This window comes from Monodon monoceros, unplaced genomic scaffold (genome assembly GCF_005190385.1).
Source record: "Monodon monoceros isolate NGI ecotype Baffin Bay Population unplaced genomic scaffold, NGI_Narwhal_1 Super_Scaffold_21, whole genome shotgun sequence".
Lineage (NCBI taxonomy): Eukaryota > Metazoa > Chordata > Mammalia > Artiodactyla > Monodontidae > Monodon > Monodon monoceros.
In genome coordinates, this window is record NW_021703778.1 from 76942338 (window position 1) to 76968829 (window position 26492).

Genomic DNA, 26492 nt, shown 5'->3' on the forward strand with positions numbered 1-26492 from the left:
AGGCATTGTCTCATTTTAAATACTGTCAAAATAAATGAATAAATAGATTAAGGGGGGAGGAAGGAGAAGTAGTATGAATCCTGGCTGTGGGTCAGGGACCAGTGCCTGCTACACTTAGGATGAAAGGCCAGCTCCTTACAGAGGCCTCCAGAGGTCGGACCAGACCAGACCAGCTCTTGCTTGTGTGTCTGTCCTCACCTCTCAGCACTACCCCCAGCCACCTTCTTTGAGTGGGCCAATCGCTCGCTTTCCAGCCTCCAAGCCTTTGCATTGTCAGTTCTTTCCGCCTGCCGTAGCGACTCGTCCCCTCTCTTTTCCGGATGGCTCCTTCTGAGGTTTCAGCCTAAATGTCATCGCAGAGAGACCCTCCTCCACAACGGAAGTAGGTTCCGCTCTCGGCTCCTGCCTTTGGCTGCTTGGCTACACTTCATCGCCCGTGGTGATGATGTTTACTTGTTATGTCTGACTAGCGTTGAAACTTAGAGCCACCACCGGGTCCCCAGAGCCTGCATTTATCGCGCACCTGTTCGCGCTCTGCGCACAGCTGCAGGCGCCTCTGCTTTGGGACGGTGCTTCTGTTTCCTGCTGGGAGTGCCGACGCGGTCCCGGACTAGCCGGGTGGCTTCTCACAGCCACAGAGACAGCTGCAACCCGGGACCTCAGACCTGACGCCGGATCCCGCCGGCGCCGGGCAGCGGGAAGCCAGGTTCTTCCGCCACCCCCCAGCCAGGTGACTGCCCCAAAGCCTTTCCCACACCCCAAGCCCCCCAGCTCGGGGACCCCACCCGGAACAGTCTTTGCCACCTACCTGAGGAACTACACTTCCCATCAGGCGCTGGAGCAGCGACCGCAGCTCCCAGTGTGCTCCCAGGCGCCGCTCCGCCCCCGGCCTTAACCCCATAGTGCCTGCAGGCTGGCGGGAGCGGCGACGGGCGCAGGTAGCCTGCGAGTGGGCTCGGGGTCGGGGTGGGTGTGCAACAGAGGTGAGGAGAGGACGGGTTTGGGGGCCTTGGGGAGGAAGGGAACCAGGGTTAACCGAGGACAGGCAGCGGGGGTGGAGGATGGGGGTGGGTGGGAGGCGAGCCATAGACCGTCCGCCCCTAGCGAAATTAAGAACCTGGAAGTTCACCTTTTCCAGCGAAACGAACCCTTTCGGGTGCCAGGTCCGGGGCGGCGCTGAGGTTGCGGCGGGGGCGGGGGGGAGGGCAAAGGAGTCTGCCCTGGCTAAATGTCCCCCTCTGCCCAACACATACCTTCGCCGTCGATCTGGCGAAGAGGAAAGTGGCAAACTCTCCTCTCTACGCCAGCGAGGGTGAGGAAGGGGACTACGCCTCTCTCGGCCCGAGGCGCTGACCGCTGACCGGGGCGTTTCCTATTCCCCCCTGGATCATGGGCTAGAGCTTGGGGAGCCCTTCTGACTCCCCTATCTCCTCCCTCGAAGTCGTGTGTACCTGACTCCAGCGCTGATGTACCTGGAGACACCTGCATTCCCTCTTCCTTGTCCTCGCTATGGTCCTGACCACTGTGGGTGGTGGCAGGCCTCCACACTGCCGGCTGAGCCTCTGAGCAACCGTTTTCCCAGCTCTTCTCTTCCAGGCTCATTCCCTCAGTCATTGTGACAACCGATGCGGGCCTGATTCCAAGCGGTGGGGTGATGAGCAAGCAGAGCTTCCACTCTGGGGTGGGAGTGGAGGTAGAGGCAGAGAAGAGATGATAAAATAATTTCAGGTTCTGGGAGTGCCACGAAGGAAGGAAAACGTGTAGGGGGTCGGGGGATACGATGCTGCCTTGGATAGGGTGGTCAGGGAGGTCCTCTCTTGGATGTTCCCAGACTGAGGGGGACAGCAGGGGCGAAGGCATGGGGGAAAGAAGAGCAGTGTGCTTGAAGCAAGTGAGTCAGAGGGAGCGTGGGAGGAAATGAGATGACAGTGTGGGCCCGCGAAGGAGCTGGACGTTATTCTAAAATCAGGAAGGGTTCATGGAAGCCCATGGAACGCGTTAATGAGCAAGGGAGTCACGTTTCCCTAGTCTGAGCTTTCTCAGCATTTTCGGCGGGGGGGCGGGGGAAGGGTTGTGGAGCAGGGACTGTGACCAAGCCAGCTGACTTCCTGCCAATTATCAGTTGACCATGGCCCCCTCTGACCCTCTGAAAACTGGGAGTGATAATTGCTACCTCACTGGATGCACACCTGGCCCAACCTGCTGTCATCCTCCCCCACAGGGCCTGGCCACCCCTCCCACAGAATGCCTGAGGGCCCTGAGCTGCATCTGGCCAGTGACTTTGTGAACGAGGCATGCAGGGAGCTGGTGTTTGGCGGGTGTGTGGAGAAGTCACCTGTCAGCCGCAACCCTGAGGTGCCCTTTGAGAGCAGCGCCTACCACATCTCAGCTTTAGCCCGAGGCAAGGAGCTGCGCCTGACACTGAGCCCCCTGCCTGGGGCTCAGCCCCCACGAGGGCCACTGGCCCTTGTCTTCCGCTTTGGCATGACCGGCTCCTTCCAGCTGGTGCCCAGCGATGCGCTGCCACCCCATGCCCATCTGCGCTTTTACACGGCTCCCCCTGGCCCCCGACTTGCCCTCTGCTTCGTGGACATCCGCCGCTTTGGCCACTGGGACCTCGGGGGCAAGTGGCAGCCAGGCCGCGGGCCATGTGTCTTGCTGGAGTATGAGCAGTTCAGGTAGGGCCCGCACCAGGTGTGATGAATACAGCCCTGGGCTCCTGGCCGTTAGTGCCTCGGTGGCCAAGAAGTGAGTTCCAGTCCCTTCACCTGTAGACCAAGACAGTGTGCTTTCCTGGGGACAGTTCCCTGAGCTAATGGATGTGGAAACCCAAAACTGACGAGGGAGAGGGTGGGAGCAAGAGGTGGATGAGGACATGGCCAGTTAGTATGAGAGCTGGGTCTCAGGTCAGCATCCCACTCTGTCTTTTGGCACCCTCAAGAGGCTAAGAAGAAAGGTGGAGAGGCTTTAACAACCTAAGAAAGGAGGCTGAGCAGGAAGGAATTGCTTCAGGGGAGTGCGGAGAGGACTGCCTAATGTGGTTTCTGAATCAGACTGTGGTCTCCCACACTCTGCCTACCCACTGGTCTGTGTCCCGTGGTCTCTGTGCCTGTCTTCTGCCTGAGGGAGGGGTAACGGCTCCACCTGGGATGTGATCCAGGTCACATAAGATGGCACACATAAGATGGCACAGTGTCAGCCACTTCCCTTCCTCTAAAGATAAAACATGTATGAGTCTCTGCTTCGTGCCAGGCCAACTCTAAGTGTTGGGGGTTCAGCAGTGATCAAGAGGGATGTGGTCCCTGCTCCCACAGAGCTAGTTCAGGTAGGGCAGGGGGAAAAAGGGGACTAGATTAACTCAAATAGACACATGCCTGAAGAAAAATCCAAGAGGTAGAAAATGACTTTGAGCTGTGGAGGTGGGGGGAGGAGGAGGGTGCATTAGGAAAGGCCACCCCAGGTGACGTGTGAGCTGAGGCCTGCCTGATGAGAAGGAGCCAGCTGTGCATAGCTCTAAAGTAAAAGCAATCTGACAAGAATCACAAAGACAAAGGCTTGGAGTGGACTTGGCAAATCCTTTCTTGGGGAAGGCACGCCTTCGGCTGCCCCTTGGGGTGGGTCAGGGCGTCTCTGGTGCCACAGAAGGCAGCAGACTGCTGGCCTTCCCAGGTATGCCCCCAAGTGCACCCCTAGGGAAGTGTCTGTGTTGTCTTGGATTTCTCCCACTTCACCTCTTCTGGGGAGTCATGCCACAAGTGTACCCTTTGCCAGCTGAAGCTCCTCTCACAAGATGAGCGTTTCGGCTTGTTTTGTCCTCCAGCTGCGGAGCCTGTGGGGATCCGCCCCCCTCAGGGATCTGAACACCCAGGCCAACCTTCCACTCTTACCTTTACCCCAAAACTCTGTCTTCTGGCCCCCTATTTCACTTGCTTCTCACGCCCATCACTGAGTCAGTCTTGCCATGATCCTTTTCCACAAAGAAACAAGATACATGTACCCTTCATGGTGGTGAAGAGACCCATGCCCCTTGGAGGTGGGGTGGGAGCTGCTGGGGCTCTCACCAGCCAGGGCTTGCCCCCTCACTCCTGCTAAATAAACAGTGCCAGTACCAGTACCAGTTTCCTGGAAGATCTTCAGCTTCTTGAAAAGACCTGACCCCGCCAATATCAAACCTTCATATCTAACCAACCAGAAGTCCTAGACGGGGAGTTCCAGACTGCGGACACACCTGAGGTCCTGTGGTCGCCTTGTTCTCAAAAATGTCTTGAGTCTGAGGCACTTTGGTGATATACACACCACATACCTAGACTCATGTGTTTTCCTGAACATGCTGCTTTTGACTGGTATTTTTTTACCTTTTGTAATGCATTAAAATCCCACACTGTTGTTCCCATTTAACAGAAAACTGAGGTTCCCACTGCCAAAACACCACTGAGGCTGGGAAGAGGGGAACTGGGACTCCCCATTTCCTCCCCTTGCACCCAGGAATGGGTTCCCCCAGCTCCTCTCCCCTAACCCATTGGGAGGCAGGGAGGGGTGGCGTGGGCAGAATGGGTCTCATGTGCCCAGACTGTGTCCCTCCAGGGAGAATGTGTTACGAAACCTAGCAGACAAGGCCTTTGACCGGCCCATTTGTGAGGCCCTCTTGGACCAGAGGTTCTTCAATGGCATTGGCAACTATTTGCGGGCAGAGATCCTATACCGGTCAGCAGGCAGGCCCCGGGCACGAGGGCTGGGGTGGCTGGGTGTGCCCACGGTCCCCACTGCTTAGCATGGCGCCCTCTCTCCACCTCACTGCAGGCTGAGGATACCCCCCTTCGAGAAGGCCCGCACGGTTCTGGAGGCACTGCAGCAGCGCAGGCCGGTGAGGCTGCAGGGAGGGACGCACGCACCTATCAGTGCAGGCCGACAAGGGTCTGGGCTGGGTCAGGCGTCTCCAGCTTAACTCAAGCGGGTCCCTTCTCGGTTTCCAGCCTGTTTCCCCATCTCTACAATGTGTGTGCGTGGGGGAGGTGATGGGGGGGCAGATGAACTGTCTGAGTCCAGCCAAGCTCAGAAGGGGTCTGTTCCTCAAGGGGTCAGCTGCCTTCTGAGTGGCCCTGCCTCATACTGACATCCAGGTCCTACCCCTGCCTCTTCTCCAGAGCCCGGAGCTGACCCTGAGCCAGAAGATCAGGGCCAAGCTGCAGAACCCAGACCTATTGGAGCTGTGCCACTCAGTGCCCAAGGAAGTGGTCCAGCTGGGTGAGGCCTGGGAGGCAAAGATGGCCAGCTAGGTCTGCTTTGGCATATCGTGTAACCTGGGACAGTTCCTGCCCCTCTCTGGGCCTGGTTCCCTGCCTGGGGAATGGAAGTTTGTCAACCTAGTCGTTCCTAAATGGACTAGGCCTCCTTCACTGATCTTCACGTGTCGGGTGTCTATGTCCCCTGAGCTGCCCCATGAGGCAGGCAGGGCAAGGATTCTTAACTCAACTCCAGGATGGGAAAGCCATGGCCCAGAGTGGGGAAGACACCAGCCTGAGGTCACACAGCTGGAGGAGGGAGAGCCTTGGCCCCCTGACTCAGTCCATCAGCTTGTAAAGCTGAGGTCTGAGCCAGGTCTAACTGGGCTCCCCCCCCTCCCAGCCTAAGTCAGCCCTCTGACCTCCGCCTGGCTCCTCTGTCCCACAGGGGGCAAAGGCTATGGGCCGGAGAGCACGGAGGAGGACTTCGCTGCCTTCCGAGCCTGGCTGCGGTGTTATGGCACGCCAGGCATGAGCTCCCTGCGGGACCGGCATGGCCGCACCATCTGGTTCCAGGTTTGGGCTCTAATGCTCACACAGGCAAATGGAGCCCTAAGGAAGCTGGTGGGATGGAAAGACCGGGGGTTGCACTGTTCCTGAGGATCTAAGCTTTCCCTGTGCTATGCCCCGCCCCTCCTCTGAGTCCCAGGGTCCCAGCTAGTGGAGCAGCCCAGGGCAGGGTTACCTTGCTGTTGGCTCTGACCTGGGGGGGAGGGGACGGTCAGAGAGGCTTCCTAGGGGAGGGGCTTCACTGATCTGGAAGGACAGGTGTGAGTTCTGCCTCTCCAAGGAAAACTACCCCTGCCAGATTGACTCCTGAATTCTCCTGATTCCATTTTAGGGGGATCCTGGACCCTTGGCGCCCAAAGGTAAGCTATGCCTAATGTAATGAGAGGGAAAAGGACTAGTTGCCTGCAAGGGCTACAGCACCCTTCTCCATCCCAGTCCCCACTCCAACCCTCGGAGGCACTCCAGAGTGGGAGCATGGGAGTCTAGAGAAAGGGGGCTGCGGCCACAAGACCCTCCAACCCCATCAGCAACAGTATCCTGCAGGGGGCAAGTCCCGCAAGAAGAAATCCAAGGGAGCACAGAGGGGTCCTGAGGACCAAGTGGAGGTATGTCTCCCTGCTCCTACCCCCTCCCTGTACCCTCTCCTGTCCTGGCTGCACCCCCCAGGCCAGGCTCTTGGGCAGCTCCTTCCCTTGACAATGGAGGGCAATGGTGGGTCCTAACCAACCTGTGACCTGCTGAGCTCCTCAGGGACCCGTGTCTTCTCCACCCAGAACCCTCCACCTCCAAACAAGGCCCCTTCAAGGACACGAAGGGCACGGAGAGGCCTTCCTGAGCAGACTGCGGCCCAGCAGCCCGAGGGGACCAGCCTCCAACGGGACCCAGAAGCCCCCTGCGTCCCTGAGAAAGGGAAGAGGAGGAGGCAACCAGCGACCTCAGGTGGGCCTTCCTCAGCATCTTCGTCTAGGGAGGGAAGGGGCACCACCAAAACGGGCTCTCCAGGAGAGGAAGGGATGGCAGTGCGGGTGGGAGGAACACGTCGACAAAGGTGGTAGGGAGGCTGTTGGGACAGAGTCCTCAGCCTGGGGTCCGAGCTGCCACCTCACCTGTCCTCCCCACAGGCCGCCGCAGACCCCAAAAGATCAAGGCTGACACCCCATCCTTGGAGCCTGAGGAGACCTCAGCCTCTTAGCAGGAGGGTCTCCTTGCTTGCATCCACCCCTTCCTGCTGCCCTGGATCTGGGCCTGTGCGGCTTCCTGGAAGTTGCAGGGGACTGGCTGCCCCTGGCCCTGTGGCCATTCCCTATACAACTATGATGTTTTCAATTGTACCCATTGTCCCCATTTTTTAAGCCCATGTGAAAAAGGCTGTAATTTTTAGTAAACTGATAAACCTTGAACTTCTTGGGCTGGCTGCAGAAGGTCTGGGAAAGCCGAATGTGGAGGGCCTGGTGCCCAGCCCTGGGGACAGGAGGGCCACTGCCTCAGCATGGCAGACTGAGCCCCATCCCAGGCCTCAAGGCCCTGGCTCTCAGGACAGTCTGCCTCTGCAGGGACAGCCCTTCGGAGGTGGTGCAGAGACCCACCCCGTCCCCCGGGGCAGCCCAGGCTCTACAGCTCCTCCAGTCCAGGATTCCTCATGTGGCTGCTCCCCTAGCCTAGTCCAGACTAGTCAATGCTCCCCTCCTAGTGGGGACCAGCCAGAACCCACCCACCAGGCCTCCTCCCCAGCCCCAGGCCCTCTGCCTGTGGACACGGGGGAAGAGCTGCTGCTGCTTTTCTTCCCCCCACCCCGCCGGCCGCACCACATGGCATGTGGGATCTTAGTTTCCCGACCCGTCCCCTGCATTGGAAGCTCGGAGACTTAACCACTGGACCGCCAGGGAAGTCCCAGAAGAGCGTCTTATATCGTGGTCTTACAATCAGCTTATGGTCACCGATATCCCCCGTCTCTGTCATGGGGCCTGCAATCCAGACCCTGCGCGCACAGATAACCTTAGATCTTGCCCCTGTCCCCAGATGCCTGGGGTGAATACTTCCCCCCTCAATGCCTGAGTTTGGGACCTGAGGGGACTGAGCAGGGGCTACCAGCAGGGTTCCTAAGCCAAGCGTTTATTGTTCAAGCGGTAACTGATCCTTGCTTCAGGCTTGAGAGGCAGAAATGAGGAGCCCCCAAAGCCTTCCACAAACAAAACCCCACGCTCAGGGACTCAGCTCGGTGCGGGCTGCAGCACGAGCAACAGGGACTGCACTTGGAAGGGAGAAAAGGTGAGCTTCAGGCGGCTGTCCCGAAGGGGCAGGGGGCCAGCAGGGTCACGGCGCTCCAGGAGGTCACAGCTGGAGAACAGGAGGGACCATGAGGGCCCCGCGAGGGCAGGACTCCCACTCCCACCCCGCGCCCCCACTCACAGGACGGCCTCCTGAACCGGCAGCGACATGTGCAGCCAGCAGTCCACGTGGCTGCCGTGGGCCTCGTACAGCCTCAGGACCAGCTTGCGGCCCTGGAGGCTGGTCTCCGCCTACGGAGGGAGGAGGTGGTGGTGGGCGGGGCCGAGGGCGGGCCCAGCTCGGGACCCCGGCCCGCTCCCCGCACCCCACCGGCCCTTGCCTGCTTGACGGTCTCCAACACGACTGCGGGCGAGGACACTGAAAAGGCGCTCCAGGCGGCGGCGGGTGCCGGGCCTGGGGCGGGCAGCGCCAACAGGGGGAAGTTGAGGCTGTAGGCAGCGGGAATAACGCCAGCGTCCTGGAAGGACCCTGGGCGCAGACCGGAAAGGGACGCGTGGTGGAAAATGAGGGTAGGGGCGTGGGACTGCTGGAGTGCTCCCCACTTACCGTTGGGGCAACCGAGGCTGAGAGGGGCAGAGAGGTATCGGGGCCGCAGCACTCACCCTCATGCGGCATCAGCGCGTAGGTGAACTCGTGGCGCCCCATGTCAACCGTGGCGTCAGGGGACTTGGGCGCCCGCAAGCTGGGGTGGGGAGGGTGGTAAGGGCCAGGCTAGAGCCGCCGAAGTTCTGTCCTGGGAAGACCGCACTCCCATACCCGTCCCTGGGAGGCACCCCACTCACAGGGAGAGGCTGAGGACGCTGCCTCGCACTGACGCGCCATACTTGCAGTCATTGAGCAGAGCCAGCCCAAAGCCGTGCTCTGACAGATCCATCCAGCGGTGGGCCCACACCTGGAGGGTAGATCGGAGACCCACTTGGTGGCCCCGCCGCCTCCTCGTGCTCCAGAGCTCCTGTAGACTGAGGGAAGCTCCGGGACCACACGATTGAATGCCAGCTCTCACTACAGGAGGCCCTGCGCACACCACACAACCTGTCTAAGCCCCGGCTCCTCATCTGGGAAAGGGGGATAAGGGTACTTACCCCACCAAATGGGCATGAATATCAGACTAAACAGAAAGCATTTAGCACCGTGCCTGGCATACATGTCAGGAACCAGCAAATACTGACCATCATCTCCCTCCTCCTCACCCCGTACCACACAACTAGCCTCTCCCCAGCCGGGGAGGATCCAAACCCTCCACCACAGCCCGCCCCACACCACCCCACGTCAGACCTCAAATCGGGCCCAGTCCCAAGAGGTGTTGTAGTGGGTGGGCCGCTGCAGATGTCCGAACTGGACCTCAAAGGTGGCCTGGGGGCTCCGCACACGGGCAGGGAACTCCACCTTCAGGAACTTGTGGGCCTCGTGCCAGTGCACCTGTCGGGGGTGGAGGTAGGGGTGCAAGGGGAGGGACCCCTCCTCACCGGCCACACCCAGGGAAGATACCCACCACCCTGCCCCCTGCTACCTCGGTGTGGAAGCGGACATAGGGGCAGCCGACGTCCAGCACAACCTCTTGGCTGAGCCGACTATTGGGGCTGATCTGCAGCAGAAACCAGGCGCTGCCCCGCACGCCACCCTGAGTGCCCACGGCCAAGGTCCCTGCCTGGCCCAGCACTGGCTTCCTGTGGAACAGGGGAGGGAGGCACTGAGCCAGGACGCCCTGGCGGAGGGGGCCCAATACTCTCATATCCCACACCGCCCCCGAGTCCTGCCCACCCCGCACCGTGTTTCTAGGTGGTAGTCCATGACGTCCCACGCGTCCCAGTACAGGGGGACATCATCGAACAGCACAAACTGGTTCCCCACGGCACCCTCAGCAACGGCCTCCCTGGAAGGACGCGGAGACTAGCGCTTTACAACTGTATGACCGCAGTCTCTCCAGCTGTGTGAGGTGGGTGGGGTGGGAGGTAGGGTGAGTAGGCCCAGAGGACAGGAGACTCCTAACCCAGCCGGCCCCATTCCATGTGTGGGTCCCAGTCCTGAGCCACCTGTGGGCTACTGTGGTCAGCTGTGGCCAGGGGACAGAGGGAATGAGAGGTCTGGGGTCCCCTGCCAGGCACTGGGAGAGGGCAGTGAGGGGTTAGCACCTGCCGGAGGCCACCAGCACCAGAGACGTCAGGCGGCCAGTTGGGTCCAGCCTCACCCGGATGATGCCGTTGTCCAGAGTCACAGAACCGTCAGTCTTGGTGGGAGGGGGGCCTTGAGGCTAAGTCCGCAGAGGCTTTCCGCCACCAATAGCCCGCCCAACCCCAGCCCCAGCCCTGCCTTGCCACCTGCTCCAGGTTGGGGAGCTCAGAACCCCCACGTTGTCAGGGACAGCCCAGGACAGCCAGCCCCCGCCCACCGCGATGTGCCAGCACTCACCTCCTGCACTACAAACACAGGCTGCTGGGGCAGCAGGGGCTGCAGCGAGGTGGGGGTGGGAGCAGGAGCATAGCCCATGCTGGGCACTGTCACCAGAGCTGGGGATGAGGCCTGGGCATCAGCGCAGCCTCCTTCACCTTCCAGGAACCATACTCGGGGCGGGGTGGGGGGCTGGAGGGGGTGAGTATTACTAGTACTCTCTAGCCTGGGGCAACCCGGGGCAGAGATCTCCAGGGGAATGTCCCCAACTCTCGATTTGGCCTTGATCCCTCCTGCTACAGTAGCCACCCTTCTCCCCAGCTCATACCTAGGCAGTGGGCCCCACCAGGCCTGGGCAGGGCCAACACTTCAGTGCGCTTCCAGGGCAGTGTGTTGACGATGAGGAGGCCCTCAGGACCTGGCTCCCCAGCACAAAGGGCTGCGGCTGCAGCGCTGAGCAGTGTGTTGCCACGGGAACGGATGTCTGGGGAGAGACTGGCTGGTCATGGGTGGGCAGTGGGTCTGGGTGACCCCTGAATGTCCCACAGGAGACACCCTGCCCTGGGTGCTGGAGAGCAGCGGAAATGTTGTCAGCCTCACCTTCGTAGTGGCACATGGCTTCCTCTGCCACCAGCTGGATGCAGCTTCCAGTCACCACATCGTGGAACTGGTTCAGAAGCAGGAGCCTGCGGGGGGCCAAGGGCAGGGCTGCGGAAGGCTGGGAGGGAGGGGCAGCCGCAGAGGTGTCTGGGGTGAGGTTAATGGGTGGCAGGGGGGCAGAAGACAGACTGACCTCCAGAGGTCCTGCAGCTGGGCGGCCGGGTAGAGGAACTGGGCACTGCGGGCCAGGGCCAGGCTGCTGAGCAGCTCCACGTCATGCAGGATCCGCTCACACTCCCGGTTCCCCTTCTTGATCTGAGCCCAGGGTAGGGAGAATCAGTCTAGAGTCTGTTCAAGCAACCCAGGACACCTTCCAAAGCCTTCCCTTGCTCAGAACCCCTGGTGGCTCCCCAGGGCCTCTTGTGAGTTATCTACCCCAGATGCCTCCCTTCTCTCCCCTCAGCCCAAGACCTTCCTCCCTCAGGGATGCTCAGTCCTGCCTCCTCCAGGCTCCTGACCACCCGGCTCTTGCACTTCTCTCCTCTCGGCTCCTCTGTGGAACACAAGCCTCTTCCCCCAGGTCTGGGCTGGGCTCTGTCCCCTGCTTCCTCCTCTGACCCTCTGGGCCTCTCAAGGGCACGCCCTCCCCATCTGGCTCAGCAACCAGCTCCTGACCTGCGCATGGGTGGTGTAGGTGCCATTATGTAGCTCCAGGAAGAGCTCTCCGACCCACGTGCACAGCTGCCCCGAGTGGCCCTCCAGCGCCGAGAAGAGTCGCTCCGGAGAAGAGAACTGCACCCTGAGGGAGACTGCAAGCCTGGGTCTCCCAGCTTGGCCGTGTGATTCACCCTTCTTCCATGCAAGGGTGACAAGAGATCCAGTCCCGACAGAAAGGAGCCACGCCCAGAAAGCTCCCTGTCCACACAAAGCCAGTTCTGGACACCCCAGGAGAGTTTTCTCTCTAGTAGGTTTAAGCCCCGTCCCACCTTTAGCTTTCCCCCCACCCTACCACCAGGGTAGAAGTTGGGAGGAGCCCATGGTCTGGGATTGGAGGGGGACAAGGTTTAGGGGAGGTGTCGGGCCCAGTATTTGAACAGAAGGAAGGACTAAGGGCAAGGGTGGAGGGTAGGGCTGAGTGAGCCCAGGCCTGACCTGGGCAGCCCATCTGTATTGCACAGCCGCTTCAAGCGGTCCACCATGGTCTGGGTGGGGCCACCACCCCCATCCCCAAAGCCAAAGAGGAAGGCACTGTGGTTGGTACGCCCCTTGTCCCGGTTTTTGGCCACCGTCTTCAGCACCTGCACAGGTGGGCTCAGGGTCAGCTTAGGACAGGACACCCAGCCCTCTCCAGCCTGCCTCCCATCCCCGACCTTGGCCACTAGGTGCCCTCTCACCTCCTCCACACTGCCCTGCATCCCATATGAGTCACCAGGCGGGAAGTGGGTCAGCACCCGGGAGCCATCCAGCCCCTCCCAGAAAAAGGTATGGTGCTGCAGGCAGGGAAACAGGTAGAAGAGAGAGGGCAGAGTCAGGGCTGAGGCACAGCTGGGCCTCCTAGACCTGCCCCTCCTGTTGTGTGACCCTGGGGGAGGCATGCCTTCTCTGGGTCGGGGTTGGGTGGCTTGTCCAGGGCCCCTCAATAAGCCTGGACGGAGATGTATGGGCTAGGTGGGACCCAGGCCCACTCTGAGCCTGGTTCCCTGGGGCCTGCTCACCGGGAAGGAGTTCACCAAGTTCCAGCTCAGTTTTTGGGTGAGGAAGTGCCCGATGCCACAGCTGCGCATGATCTGTGGGAGCTGCGCTGAGTAGCCGAATGTGTCTGGCAGCCAGAACTGCAGGGAAAGGGCCTCTGGGCACGGGAACCACGGCTCTCGGCAGCACGGCCACAGCCTCTGCCCCTCATCACTCAAGGGCAAGCTCCAGCCCCATGCGCCTGCAGGCGCAGCCGCTCCCAGCCTACCTCAGAGCACATCTTCCCAAACTCCTGCAGGAAGAAGCTCTGTCCCTGCAGGAACTGCCTCACCATGGCCTCTCCACTGGGAAGGTTCCCATCCTGGCAGTGAGGGAACAGGGAGGCAGCTGGGGTCAGCACCAGGTGGAATGCGCAGGAGCTCAGGCCAACCACCCGGACAGGAGCAGCCAGGGCTCTGACACTGGGTTATAGTCAATGCCCAGGGAGTGTCCATCTCCTCACAGGCCCACCTGTCTGTCTGCCAGAGGGGAGGTTTCTGGGGCCAGGGCTGTGGACTGCACTTACCATCTCCACCCAGGTGCCCCCGACGGGCACAAATTGCCCACGGCAGGCGAACTCCTGGAGCCGGGCATGCAGGCCAGGGTAGTGGCTCTTCACCCACGCGAGCTGCTGTGCCTGTGGGGCAGATGAGGCAGGAGCTGGGCCAGGGGGACAAGAACCCCACCCAGGGCTGAGCACCTGGGGCCCAGTGGGTGGCTGAGGGTGAGTAGCCCTGCCCCTCAGGCCCCAGAAGCCCTCGGAACCTCACACTAGCGCCCATTGGGCTCCAGGTACCACCGCACAGCCGTCCCTCTGACCTGGGAGCAGGCAAAGATGAACTCAGGATTCCGCTCCATGAGCTGAACGACTGTCACCCAGCTCCGGGCACATTTCCGCACGGTCTCCTTGAAGGGCCAGAGCCAGGCTAGACGGGGAGGAGGGTGGAGGATAGGAGAGCAGCAAGGTCCCCCGCTCCTCACAGATCTCCAGCCGCACCCCTGCCCCCCAGCATCCAACCACGCCCAGCCTGGGCCTCCAGAGGGTCATCCTAGCCTTCCGTCCATCCCAGGCCCTTTCCCTGCAAAGTCCTGTGGCATCTCTCCTGAGCTGTCACTTTACATCACTCTTGCAAGGTAGGAGTAGGGACTGGGGAAAGGAGGTTGGCTGGGCCTATCGGATCAATTTTACATCAGGAAATGGAGGCCCCAGTCCCTGGAATAGCCTTACTCTGAGGTTTAGACACCCCTGAGAGGATCCTATAAGAGGTAGTGCGGGTTGGCCCTTCCCCTGCACGCACATTGAAGGACAGCCTGGAACAGAGGGCACAGCTTCCTGAGATGGACCTGCCTGGGCCAGCTGTCCTGTGTGAGGCACTACAGCCTCTTGCAACCTCTAGGCCTCAGTTCCTTCTTTACCAGCCCAGAACTCTACATCCCATGCTTTGGCACAGCAGAGAAAGCCCTTGTTCTGTGGTTCAGAAACTTTAGCTGCATCAGAATCAATACTTTGGGGAGTTTTAAAAAAATGTAATTTCCCATAAGCCTCACAGACACTGCAGACTTAACCAGGTTCAAAACTGACCTCCTGATCCTCCCCAGGAAACCTCCCCCTGGGCTTGAGTCCCCATCTCAACTACTTCCACATCACTCCTATCTGAGGACTTGGGCACTTGTCAAATTCTTCCTCATCCTCACTCTGTTCAAAGGTCATCTCCTCTGAGAAACCTTTCTTGAATCCCCCAGACCCAGCTGGGTTAAATGCCTCTTCTGGGCTCCCCAGCCCCCCATCCTTCCCTCCATCCTGGCAGCAACTGTGTCCGCCTATTTTGTGATCGCCAGTCTCTATAGTCCTACCCCCCCCCAATATCTAGCACGGGGCCACACGGGGCATCAGATTTTGTTGAAAGAATAAATGAAGCCACACCTAGCAGAGCCTACAGCCCATTCCCCTTTCCCCAGGGAAAACTGAGGTCCAAGAGGGGCAAGAACTCGATGTGGATCACACAGTGCTTCCAGGGCACAGCCAGGTCTTCGAGGCCACTCTTGCCTCCCCGAACCAGCCCAGCCAACTGCTGCCCTACCTGTATCAATGTGGCAGTGCCCCAGGGCATGGATGGTATGCTGGCTTTCACCCCCACGTTGGCCAAAGAACTTGGAGGCCAGGGCCTGGGCCACTGGGAAGGTCTCTGGCTGGGCGGGGTCACATATGTTCACCATCTGGTTGGCTGTGTACAGGGCCTGGTAGCTGCGCTGGTTGTCCTCCCCGAGGCCCTGCAGCAGGGTTCTGTCCCTTAATCCCCATCTCAAGCAAGCAGAGTCTCCAAAATTAGACCCCAGCTGATCTCCCACGGGTTCTCAGCAGAGCTCCTCCCTACCTCCAACCCTGTGCTCCTGCTGGCCCCCCTGCTCAGCACTGTCTCCTTCCTCCCCTTTACACAGGGAAATCCTCTCAACACTCAGGCAGGCATGAAACACCCTCCCTATTCTGGATTCCCAGAGCTCCAACTATCTCACCCAAGAAACAGCCTGCCTGGAACAGGGCTCTAGAGGGTGAGCAGGTGGCGCGGGGGTGTCAAGTACCTTGGCCATCCCCAGCAGCAGCTCCAGATCCACCAGGAGCTTGTGGACATCCCGGTGGAACACGGCCAGCTCAGCCCGGCTCACCTGGAACATCTTCTCTGGGTCAGGGGCTGCGATCATGGTTCCCTTCCCGGCCCCCAGGAGCCCATTGCAGGCTACTTCCACATAGAGGGTCAGGCTACAAATGCGGGGAGGCAGCCTCAGGCCAAGGGACTGGCAGAGGACTCTGGGGCTTGGGGAGGGAGGACCAAAGAGGCATCCAGCAGACCCCTCCCTACTCACCCCCAGGATCTACCACCCAGAGGATCTCACAGTTATGTCAGGCGCGTGTGAGAGAGGGCCATGGCAGAAACAACAGACCCCACCAAATTCTGCTGAGTGTTCTGCCTTGGCTGGGGTGAATAAGTAGCCAAGTTTGGAACCATGTGAATTATGCTGTTGTTTAGACTTTTATTCCCAAAGCTGTCTTTACAATGCACTGCTTTGGTCTCAGAACCCTCTTTGCACATTAAAAACATGTTTGGATCTCCCAGGTCCAGTCTTTCAGAACAAAGATCCATCAGCCAATATGGGCAGGCCACTGTTCGGAGAGCACGGTGGGCTGTGGTGCCGTTCTACTCAGACTTCAGAGAGCAAACACGACTTCCTTCGGGCAGCCTTCCATGACTCTCCTCTTATCCCTCTCCCTAGTCTAGAACAGGTTTCTTATGTTCAAAGTTTTTTCTTTCAAAGCCCTCAGCAGTTTTGCAATTATATAAGTATATGTGAGTCCCCCTTGCTGTCAAGAATCACATCATTCACCATCACAGTCCCAGTGCCTGGAAACATCAGATACACAGTGTTCAATAAATATAATACCTAAGAAGAGTTTTTGATAGTGTCATAAAATGCATGATGTAAGACGGATTTTTAAAAAATCAGGATTCAAAATATCAAAGAAATACCACCTCAACTAGTAAAAACTACATTTGAAAGAATTCCTGAGAAGAATGCTGAGATGTTAATAATGGGCATCACTAAGTGATGGGATAATGGGAGTTATTTACTTCTTTGTGCTTTTCTGTATTTAACCCAAGAACGAAAACACTATCTTTATAGCCAGAGAAATCCTGCTTTTCAAAAATAAACTATGAGAGTTGAAGATGGTTGTATTGAAAGTGGGTGTGTTTCTCAGATGGCTCTGGGCCTCAGCTCCTCCTTGCCCACTGGTGCTCCCTCCCCTACAGCACTGGTCAACCACAGCACAGGGACTCACTCACCTCCGGGGGTCTTCTTCCCCCAGCTTGTCAGTCAGGACATAGCTGGTCTTCTCCCCCTCTTTGGTCAAACCCTGGTGGGGAGTGCAGTGAAAGAGACAGGACCTGAGGCTTGTGAACAGCTCAGATGAAGTATAAGCTGAGGGAGGCCAGGCCCCTCTACCGGGTCCCTAGCACTGGCTCCTCTCTCCCAGACAAGGCCAAGATTGACAAATCAGGGACCTCTGGTAGCAGGTGCCCCAACCCCCCTGGCAGTCAGTGCCATGACCACCAAATGGCACCTATTTGCCAGCTGAAAAGCCACTGGTCTTGTGGAGTCTTGGGGACGTATCAGGTCCTTGGCGGCTTCTGGTGGCCTCTGTACCCCTGAATAAGCATCTGAAGGGAAACTCTATGAAGTCAGGGGCAGGTTTACCTCATTCCCCACTATATCCCCAGTGCTTAGCACAGGGACCTGCCAGAGAGGGCACTCAGGAGACATCCCGCTGAGCCAGTGAAGGGAGGGAGGGAGGGGTCTGCCATCTTTCTGTACAGGAAGAACAACAGTCCTGACCTGAGACTGAGGGTTAGTCAAACTGAAATGGAAGCTGTGTGAACCTGAACAAGTGTGTTAACATCTATATATCTCAGTTTCTTAGTCTGTAAATGGCCATAAAGACCTACCACATAGGATTTTAAAGGTTAAACCTGTTAAGGTTGGATGCATAAACAAGATACTTAATAATGGTTATATCTGGGGAACTGTGGGTGAGGTAGCAGGGAGATATCCATTATTTCAGGTGAAGAGGACTTTTTAAACTTTATATTATCCAGAACTGTTTCAAAGTCTCCCTCCCCGACTGCCATAAGCATATATTCCATATAATAAAAACCAGTTTATTTAAAACTAAAAATAAAAAGTGATATAGTCTGCAAAGTCACTAGTCTGGCACCTAGTAAAGGGTTAATAAATGGATCTGCTGTACCTATTATTGTACTTGATTAATAACTATTTTCATCCCAGAATGGGAGGGTGACCAGTCAGTGGCAGGGTTGGTTTAGTATTAATTATGTTGAGACCCTCAGCGATCCTCTCAAACATGAGAAGGAACAATTACACAGGGGCCCAAGCAACAACGTGTCCAGTCCTGAAGTCCTGATACCACCCTGCAGGCATAGCCACTCAGCTGTGGCTTCTCCAGAGACCAGGGCTGAAATGTGGCCATACCTGACCTAGGGCAGGGCTCCTCACCTGGACAGGTTCCCCATCACGCCACACCAGGCCTTCTCCATCACTTTCCCAGCGAAGGTGAACTTCCTGACCCACCCATGCCTCTGGGATGGTCAGCTCCACCCGGAACCAACAGGTCCACCATCTGCAACAGAACCACTAAGATGGGCCTAGGGGTCAAAGCCCTTTCCTTTCGACGTACTTCCTTGGACTAAGGGTCAGCAGGGGCTTGAGACTTTCACCAAGTATCTGCAGCATCACAAGATATGCAGCTTTGATCCACAAGAAAGGAGCAACGGGGTGTACAGCAAGGTGAGGGAAAGAGCCAGAGAATCAGGGGTCTGTGATTTGTCCTAGAGTGTCCTGCCTAAGGGATGGATGTCCAGGGACTGGGAGAAGGGGGGAAATGAAAATTCTCCCATTAAGTCTTGAAGGATCAGGGATCTGCTCCCAGCAGAGGGTGCTGCTCTGCCCCAAGTGACTGTCTAGGGCAGAGGGCCGACAATGGAGGTGTGGCCCTTAGGGGAGGCGAGTAAGCCGGGAGCGGGGCCCTGTCGGCCCCGCCCTCCCTCTGGAGCGTTACCCACGTGGGTCCGAAGCTGTCGCCGACCTGCGCGGGGCGGAAATCCTGCTGGACTGCCTCCTGGTAGGGAAGCCTTTCGGGCGTCAAGAAGCTGGAGAGCTCGGCCACTGGGCAGCTGTCTCCGAAGAGCCTGGGCGGGAGGGGCAGGTGGGCACGCGCCAGTGGGCCAGCCGGCGGGTGGGGACTCGCATTCCCTCGATCCACCGCCGGGAGGGCTGCCTCACAGCTCAGTCTCCCCCCATCCCCTCCTCCTAGGCCCCAGCCCTTTCCGCGGCGGGCACTTTGTCCCTCGGCCCAGGTGGCCGAAGCTTGGGTTTCCCCCCGGGCGGGAAGGCTAGAGACGCGTGGATGCAGCCGGCCGGCGCCATGGACGAGGTGGCCACACCTGCCGCGGAGATTACAGTCGGTAAAGTAGAGCGGCGACACGAATTTCTCCACCCGCTCCAACGTAGTGCGCCAGTGCTTCAGGGCCGGCGCCGCCGCCATCGCCGCGCGCTCTCTCCTCTCCCCGGAAGGCCCCAAACGCTGCCGGCGCGGTCCACGGCCTGGAACCAAAGGTTCCGGCGTCCGAAGGGCGCCTTCCAGGCCCGGACAGCTTTTCTTGGAACACCGGCGGCTCTGTGAAGTCTCGCTGCTCTGAACTTCGAGCAGGGAGCTGAAAGCTAAAAGCCGCACTTCCGATGCTCTCCTCTTATCTCGTCCGAGCTGGTGGCCGTTTAGGGCAAATCCCTAAATAAAATAGGAAGTCTGACGCTTTGATTCTGCAAAAGGCCTGGGACAGAGACAAGCCGTTAGGCACGACGGGTGGGAGCCTGGGTTGCTGCCGACGCAGGTCACCTAGTCTCAGAAGCTGCAAGCGGGAACCTCCTTGCCCTCTGGTCCCAGCCCGCCCTCTGGCTATCTCGAACACCCGTGTCCGCTTAACGTGGCAAGACCCGGGGCGCCAGGACCGGTGCTTTAAAGCCAATCGGCAGACATGCGTTAAATAGAGCTTTGCACCCCAGTAACCTCAGCTTCCTCTACTACATGTTTTATTTTATGTATATGGCTAAGTGCTGCCCATCGCCAGAAACTCCGAAGATTTTGATTTGAGATTGCAGATCACAGACATAGAACTCATGATCCTAACAGAATAATGTATTTCCCTACACGGGACTGAAGAGTTCAGAGAAGCCATAATGCCAGAAACACCTCCAATTTCATCCTCACGTTTCTCTGGTAATCTGTTGGCAGCTTGTTCCCCCCTCCTGGGAATGCTATGAAGTCCTTGTCTATAAAATCATTAGGAAGAAAAGTATATACACAACATGAGCCCTGATATTTTAATGGAAATACTGACCAAGTTTACAACATTTCAAATGCAAATCATAGGGAAAGGTGATTAAGTACAGAATACCGAACGAGATTTAAAATATAACTTCCTGCTATAAGACAGGCCGAGTTGAGCTTGGAGCTCAGATGGCAGGAGGGATATAAATGCTGTTTGTGAAACCCTGGCTGTCGGTGAAGCTCCCCCGCTCCCCCTTCTTTTGGTTGCACTGGTAGGATGGGGTTTTCTCCTCTATTGGCCCTGAAACCCTATCCTGACCTGCAAGCAGCTGCTCTGGGCGTAACCCCATGCAGAGACAGCAACAGCTGGGGCTGCCCCTGGTCAGGTCCCATCAGTTCCCCCCCACCCCACCCCGGCCGTAATTCCAATTCAACATGGTCTTAAGCAAGCAGAGGTGAGTTATTGCTGGGAAAACCTGAAGATCTTCCCCCCCAGTCAGTATCACTCCATCTCCCAAGTCAGGCATTGCCCCAGCTTCACCAGAGAATCTCCTCCCACAAGGCTCTTTTGCCACCCTACACTTTTGGGCTCTGAGTCTCCTGTAGTTGTCCCATCCCTCCACTGCTTCCCACCACACCCAACAAAAAACTCTAAAATCGGAAAAGTCTACCATGTGTTATGAAAGTCCAGAGCCAAAAAATCTGTGGTTTTGTGGTGGTGATGTTGGGAATTTTTAATTAAAAAGCAAACAAAACCACACAAATCACTGCTGGTTACTTTACAGCTACGACTAGGGTAATGGTTGCTGGAGAAAAATTCACCAGAGTACTGGGAGGGGCTCAGTTGGTCTTTGTTCAGAAAGTCCAGGCTGACCACATATAAAAATCCTAATCAGTCATGTTTAAATATCTGCCAGTTTAAATTTATGTAATTTAAAAAAATATATATGTATATATTCCATTTGCAGTTGCTAACGAAATGTATCGAATCTCCCTCCCAGCCCCATTTATACCACACACTCTGTACACACTTCTTTCAAACACTGGTTTGGTATTTAAGCTGTTCACTCCCATTTCCAATAAGGATAAGAAAAAATACAGAAAAGTACAAACTACATAGCTGCACAACTTACCCAAATATAAAATATTTCCAAACAGCTGAAATAAGGGGGGAAAACACGTACTAAAAGAATGAATAATTCTATTTAAAAAACTTAAGATATTTTGATTTGGAACACATACAACTGACTGCTAACTATTTAAAGCAAAATCCTGTTTGTACCGTAGATAAGGAACTGAAGCCAAAATCCCTGCTTCACAGTAGTTCTCTGGTGAGGACAAGGGACTTGGGTTGAGAGTTTATTCCTTAAGTAAGAACCAAGCTTTATTTATTTACAAAAAAAAAAAAAAAAAAAAAAAAGTTGGGGCAAGGGGAACACAAGTTTTACACAAAAGTACTACAACGGTAACTCCCTTTGGTAAAAAGTGTAATAAATGTCTTGTACATCTGTTCATAGGTACTAAATCTGAAGCCACATAGAACTATGGTACACAAGAAGCTAGAGCAGTTATGCTAGCACATCAAAGCATATTTCTTTTAATAAAAAATTGACAGTATGTACATTATTTACAAAAAAAAAGAAAAACCAAGTTAAAACTGTGTGTGTGTTTGTGTTTGTGTGTGTGTGTGTGTGTGAGTGAGTAAAGCTGGTGGATGGCACTAGGGTAGACTAGTAAAGAAGCAGGTACAAAACAGTTCCACGGGAGCTAAAAAGGACGACTGATTTGAACTTGTTGAGGTTGAGAACCAGAGAAGAGAATAACGGGTGGGCAGCAAGGGATTCGTCAGGAATCAAATCCACAAGATGATCAATCCCAAAGCCAAACTGCAGGTCCCAGAGAAAATCTTAATGGGTTATCTAGATGTGCTCAAGTGACCAGGAAAAAAAAATCCAATACAGTTTTTTTTCCTTTTGGGGGGGAAGAGGAAAGGAGCAGTGACCATCAGAGTTACAATCCATCTAAGCATCGAGTCCTTCCCCAGTCTGTCAGTCAATGCTTGCCCATCCAATCAAGGTGTGAACAGCATCTGGTTCTCTCACTGAAGGTCAGGCCCCAGGAGGCTGCAGTCTTAGCTCTGCTGGTGTGTGCAAGCAAGCTGCATATCCCTGTGCTTGCATGGATTTCTTCCCCTCCAGGGCAGGGTAATGCCCAAAACCCCTGGGAAAAGTTCCAGCTCCGGCTTTGTAAGGTATCCACGTTCCTTATATGTAGCCCACTTGGTGCCAGTTGCACCAGCCACACACAGATCAGGTGGCCATGTCCCAGAGAGGCCCAGTGAGGCTTGAAAGGCATCTTCCTTGTTTCTTCAGTGTGTGCGAGTACACGTGCCCCCCCCAACACACACACACCCCTCAAGTTATCTGCTGTGGCTCTGCAGTTACGGGGCTTTGAACACTGTGCCATATCTGACACGGTACTTGTTAATGCTCACAAAGTGCAGGGTCTCTGTGTCACAGGTGGTGGTGCAGGGCACCAGGCCCTCCAGCCCCTCACCCATGAGCCACTTGCTGGTCTCCGCTGCCATTTCACGGGGCACATGCTCCTTGGTCCATTTGTCTACCCAGGCCTGGAACCTCTGATGTAGCCGCTTGCTTACCCGCTCATGGGACTGCAAAACAGAATGAAGAAAAAAAAACCATGAACTAGGACTAAAAGCCTTCAAATACAAAGCCCAATTTTCTCCTCAAGTGCCAGAAGAAAGATGTGGGCTTATCAGTGCTGATACCACTGATTAGTTTAAAAAAAAAAAAAAATTAGGAATCTGTTTTAAGAAAAGAATTGAAAGAGATTAAGAACCTAGAACACATAAGGAGTTGGAATTCATAAAGCTCCCAAAGAAATACCAACACAGGGTCTGGGCAGAACTAGCTCAGTGCTTCTCGATTTTAGCCTCCTGCATCATTATCACGTAGGGGGGCGGGGCAGGGGGTGGGGAGAGAACGACTTGATCAATCTGCAGTTTTAAACCAGCAACCCAGCTGATTCTAACATACCCGGAGTGAGACACTGAGTTGAGGCCGTTAGTCATTTCTGTCAGCATGGCAATCCACTTCTAAGTAAAACAAGGTAAAGGGCTTAAAACCCACTCTCCCTTCCCGCTATTACCCCACCCTGCCCAGCACAGTGCTGGGCATAGCAGATCTTCAGTGGAGGTTTTTGTTCCTACCTATACATCTGGTAAATATTTATTAGTGCCCACAGGCAAGGCAGAGAAGGGGATACAAAGATAAATTAGGTGTTGCCCAGCTCCCCAAATCATCTGAATCAGAAACATGCAGGCATACGACACACAGCACCATGAGAGAAGTACATTAAAAATCGCCCAACCTATGGTTCCCACTTGAATGTTCTGTAGTCTTTTCAGCTGCCTCCCAAACCTGGTAACCCCTTCCTGTTAACAGATGTACCCCTAAACTTCCCATTTACTCAAGCAAAATGAGCAAAGAAACAAAACCAAAAAACAAAAACCACCAGGCATCATCCTTAACGTTCCCCTTTCTCTTAACCTCCCTACATCCAAACATTACCACATCCTGACAGTTATATGTCCAATCTTTTTTTTTTTTTTGGCTGTGCTACGCAGCATATGGGATCCGAGTTCCCCGACCAGGGATTGAACCCACGCCTCTTGCATTGGAAGCGTGGAATCTTAACCCCTGGACCACCAGGGAAGTCCCTCCAATCTAATTATAATTCCTCTACAACCCTGGTAGTCTGGGTAGACATCACATCTCATATGAATGAAAGCAGTCTTTCGAGTGGTCTCTGCCCTTCCAACTTGGTGCCCTCACTCGCTCTCATCAGTCTATGTCTTTGTCAACGATGTCTCAATGTACCTCAAACAAAATCCAAACCACAGCCTATGAGAATAAGTAATGTAGCCTCCGCCCACCCTTCCAACTTCATGCACCCCACTCTCCCTATGGCGCAAGCCACATTGATGTTTTTAGTTTCTTGAAAATGCCAAGTCCTTTCCTCCTTCCCAGCCTTGTGCTTGCTTGTTTCCTTTGCCTAAAAAGTACCAACCCCCAACTCTGCACCAGGTTGGATCCTTGTCATTGTTCAGGCCTCAAGCGTCACCTCTTTAGAGAGGTCTTCCCCAACAAAAGCAGGGCCCTGCCTGCCAGTTACCCTTGATCACTTCACCTAGTTTCTCTCCTTGGTAGTGCACATCATCACACTACCTTATATGCTCTACCTCACGGTTGTAGTCCCAGGGCCTGGCACAATACCTTGGTACATAACTGCACTAGGACTTTCATAATTCAGGTAGCATGTGAAAACAGACAGGATTCATACAAGCAATACTACCTGAAATGTAAATGCTAGGAGTAGCTTCAGTGGAAGGTGCGACCAGCTGTTATCAACTGAATCGTGTCCCCACAAATTCATATGTTGAAATCCTAGCTTCCCCCCCCCGCCAGAATGTGATGTTATTTGGAAATAACGTTGTTGCAGATGTAATTAGTTAAGGTGAGCTCATACTGTCTATTGTAGGGTGGACCCATAATCCCACATGGCTGGCATTCTTTAAAAGGGGGAAATTTGGACACAGACACGCATTTAGGGAGAATGCCATGTAAAAATGAAGGCAGAAATATGCAAGCCAAGCAATGCCAGTGATTGCCAGCAAACCACCAGAGGCTAGGAAAGGCAAGGAATAGTTTTTCCCTCACAGCCCTCAGAAGGTTCAAAGCAACTCCGCCAACACTTCAACCTTGGACTTCCAACCTCTAGAACTGTAGGACAATAAATTTCTGTTGTTTAAGCCACGCAGTCTGTGGGACTTTGTTACGGCATCCTTACTCGACAATTCTCAAATCCAAGAGATTTTCACAAAGGGAGAGAAACAACCAGAAGCCTCTGGGGCAGGCCTGGTCCTGGCTGAGGAGGGAGAAGTGTGGAGAAATTCCAGTTACTGGTTCTCACCTGATGAGCCCGGAGCAAGGCGGTCCTCCGATACATGTAGTCCTCTGACTTGATCACATATACCATCTTATAGGAATTCAGCTTGAATCTACACTCCAGCTTATCCAGGCTATCCGCATTCTCCATGGTCTTCTTGCTGTTCCCTTCCTTCCCTTCCTTTTCCTGCTGTTCTCGACCACGCTGACACTTCCGGATCCGCCGCAGATTCCTACAAAGCAGCAAAGCCCTGCAGGATGAGAGCTCCTCCAGGTGCAGGTTCCCATGGCTGCCCCAAAAGTTTTTTATTTGCCTTCATAGCACGTATCACAATTTTAATTACATACATTTTTTAAATGTCCAGTGGTTTTATTGTTTAAAAAAATTTTTTTTCAACTGCAGAGATACAAAGAATAAAAAGAAATTGCCAACTACCCCCTACCCCAATTCTCAAAATCCCACTTGCCTTGCCGCAGGTAGCCACTGTTAGCAGTTTTCATTTAAAATCTTCTAGGTCTCTCTCAATTTTTCACTTAATGTCATGAAGATTTTTTCATTTCACTACAGATAGATTTGTGTCATTCTCTTTAACTGCTACAGAGGAATGTGTCTTAATTGAACAATTCCTTAACAGGAATTAATCAGGTCCTTCATCTGAACCACAGAGCACAGAAAATTACTTAAATGTCTATTTCTTTCAATTCTCCCACAGATGGTACATAACTAGTGCTATTCTACACATCTAGGAAAGAAGATAATTCACATCAGTGGATGCCTTGGCAGGCTTAATTCCCTCCAACACAAGCAGAGAAAGGTTGTCAGCTAGACAGTTCTACTGTTTCCTACACTTTGCTATTAAAAACATTGCTTCAGGGCTTCCCTGGTGGCGCAGTGGTTGAGAGTCCGCCTGCCGATTCAGGGGACGCGGGTTCGTGCCCTGGTCCAGGAAGATCCCACATGCCGCGGAGCGGCTGGGCCCATGAGCCACGGCCGCTGAGCCTGCGCGTCCGGAGCCTGTGCTCCGCAACGGGAGAGGCCACAACAGTGAGAGGCCCGCGTACCGCAAACAAAACAAAACAAAACAAAAAAAACATTGCTTCAGTGAATATCTTTGTATATACATTTCCATAGGACAGCAGTTCTTTGGTCCAAGGACTGTTGGGGGCCCCCACGATGCTTTTTAGGAAGTTGTAAGATCAAAACTACTGTCATAATAATACTAAAACAGTGTCTTTCTTTCTTTAAAAAAAAAACAGTATTAACATTAGCATTGGCAATGCAAAAATAATAGTGACTATTAAAAAAAAAACAAATTGGTGATGGCACCAATCTGTCCTTAGATATCTTTGTACTCTTCTCTGGCCACACACTGGCAATTCAAAAAGGAAAGCTGGTCTGACTTAAGAATGTCCTTGATGAAACAATAACATTTCTTATTATTGATAAGACCCTTAGTTCACATCTTTTTAACATACTGGGTGATGAAATGGGAACTAAACATAAAGTACCTTTGTGTGCCAAAGTACAATGGGATTCATGAAGGAAAGCACTTGAGCACTGCTTGAGCTGCACATGGTTCGCCATTTTTACCTGAAAGAATAGCTGACTAGCCGATCTGGGGTGTTTGGCAAATATTTTCTCAAAAGTGAACAAGGGAGACTGGTACTTCAAGGAAAACAACTGAGGACATTTGTTGCCAATGATAAAATTTAAGCTTTCAAGTAAAACTCGGAATTTTGGTAAACTGGTATTGGCCGGCATGAGGTGTGACAACTTCCCACTGCTTAAAGATGTGACTGGGGCTTCCCTGGTGGCGCAGTGGTTGA

General features: G+C 54.9%; 3 protein-coding genes across 19 annotated transcripts in view; 1 reads left to right on the top strand and 2 right to left on the bottom strand.

Moving 5' to 3' along the window:
- Nucleotides 1-7340, top strand: NEIL1 (nei like DNA glycosylase 1). 8 transcript variants are annotated; one of them, XM_029239117.1, is made up of 11 exons: nucleotides 352-382; nucleotides 471-730; nucleotides 2222-2678; nucleotides 4585-4704; nucleotides 4801-4864; nucleotides 5145-5244; nucleotides 5671-5798; nucleotides 6124-6151; nucleotides 6228-6397; nucleotides 6566-6731; nucleotides 6914-7283. In XM_029239117.1, exons 3-11 carry the CDS (start codon nucleotides 2245-2247, stop codon nucleotides 6982-6984), a joined length of 1281 nt encoding a protein of 426 aa, XP_029094950.1. In that variant the 5' UTR covers nucleotides 352-382; nucleotides 471-730; nucleotides 2222-2244; the 3' UTR covers nucleotides 6985-7283. The 8 variants fall into 8 exon arrangements, 7 of the variants coding, with proteins under 7 accessions (XP_029094949.1, XP_029094950.1, XP_029094954.1 ...); XM_029239116.1 differs by having other exon boundaries at nucleotides 1-730; XM_029239121.1 differs by lacking the exons at nucleotides 352-382; nucleotides 471-730 and adding an exon at nucleotides 739-938 and having other exon boundaries at nucleotides 6336-6397; nucleotides 6914-7186.
- Nucleotides 7341-7888: 548 nt separating this feature from the next.
- MAN2C1 (mannosidase alpha class 2C member 1) lies at nucleotides 7889-18972 on the bottom strand. Of its 5 annotated transcripts, XM_029236821.1 has the most exons (27): nucleotides 18815-18972; nucleotides 18434-18559; nucleotides 17868-17991; nucleotides 16640-16710; nucleotides 15381-15558; nucleotides 14882-15071; nucleotides 13620-13726; nucleotides 13327-13437; nucleotides 13030-13122; nucleotides 12785-12901; nucleotides 12464-12559; nucleotides 12222-12367; nucleotides 11745-11868; nucleotides 11263-11384; nucleotides 11070-11155; nucleotides 10798-10953; nucleotides 10491-10601; nucleotides 10397-10417; nucleotides 10214-10325; nucleotides 9850-9954; nucleotides 9592-9748; nucleotides 9357-9500; nucleotides 8864-8973; nucleotides 8684-8763; nucleotides 8401-8549; nucleotides 8202-8311; nucleotides 7889-8129 (listed from the first exon to the last, which is right to left on the bottom strand). In XM_029236821.1, the coding sequence occupies exons 1-27, from the start codon at nucleotides 18913-18915 to the stop codon at nucleotides 8003-8005; spliced, it is 3174 nt and encodes a 1057-aa protein (XP_029092654.1). In that variant the 5' UTR covers nucleotides 18916-18972; the 3' UTR covers nucleotides 7889-8002. The 5 variants fall into 5 exon arrangements, 4 of the variants coding, with proteins under 4 accessions (XP_029092654.1, XP_029092653.1, XP_029092651.1 ...); XM_029236820.1 differs by lacking the exon at nucleotides 10397-10417 and having other exon boundaries at nucleotides 10214-10308; nucleotides 10491-10588; XR_003795781.1 differs by lacking the exon at nucleotides 10397-10417 and having other exon boundaries at nucleotides 8401-8509; nucleotides 10214-10308; nucleotides 10491-10588; nucleotides 18434-18960.
- Nucleotides 18973-21060: 2088 nt separating this feature from the next.
- SIN3A (SIN3 transcription regulator family member A) overlaps nucleotides 21061-26492 on the bottom strand; it is a 62683-nt gene continuing 57251 nt past the window's right edge. For all 6 annotated transcript variants that reach the window (XM_029236812.1, XM_029236811.1, XM_029236816.1 and 3 more), the window contains 2 exons: nucleotides 24691-24898; nucleotides 21061-22369 (listed from right to left, as the gene is read on the bottom strand). In XM_029236812.1, the coding sequence (XP_029092645.1) occupies nucleotides 22139-22369; nucleotides 24691-24898 (439 nt within the window). In that variant the 3' untranslated portion in view covers nucleotides 21061-22138. The remainder of the gene's footprint in view (nucleotides 22370-24690; nucleotides 24899-26492) is intronic.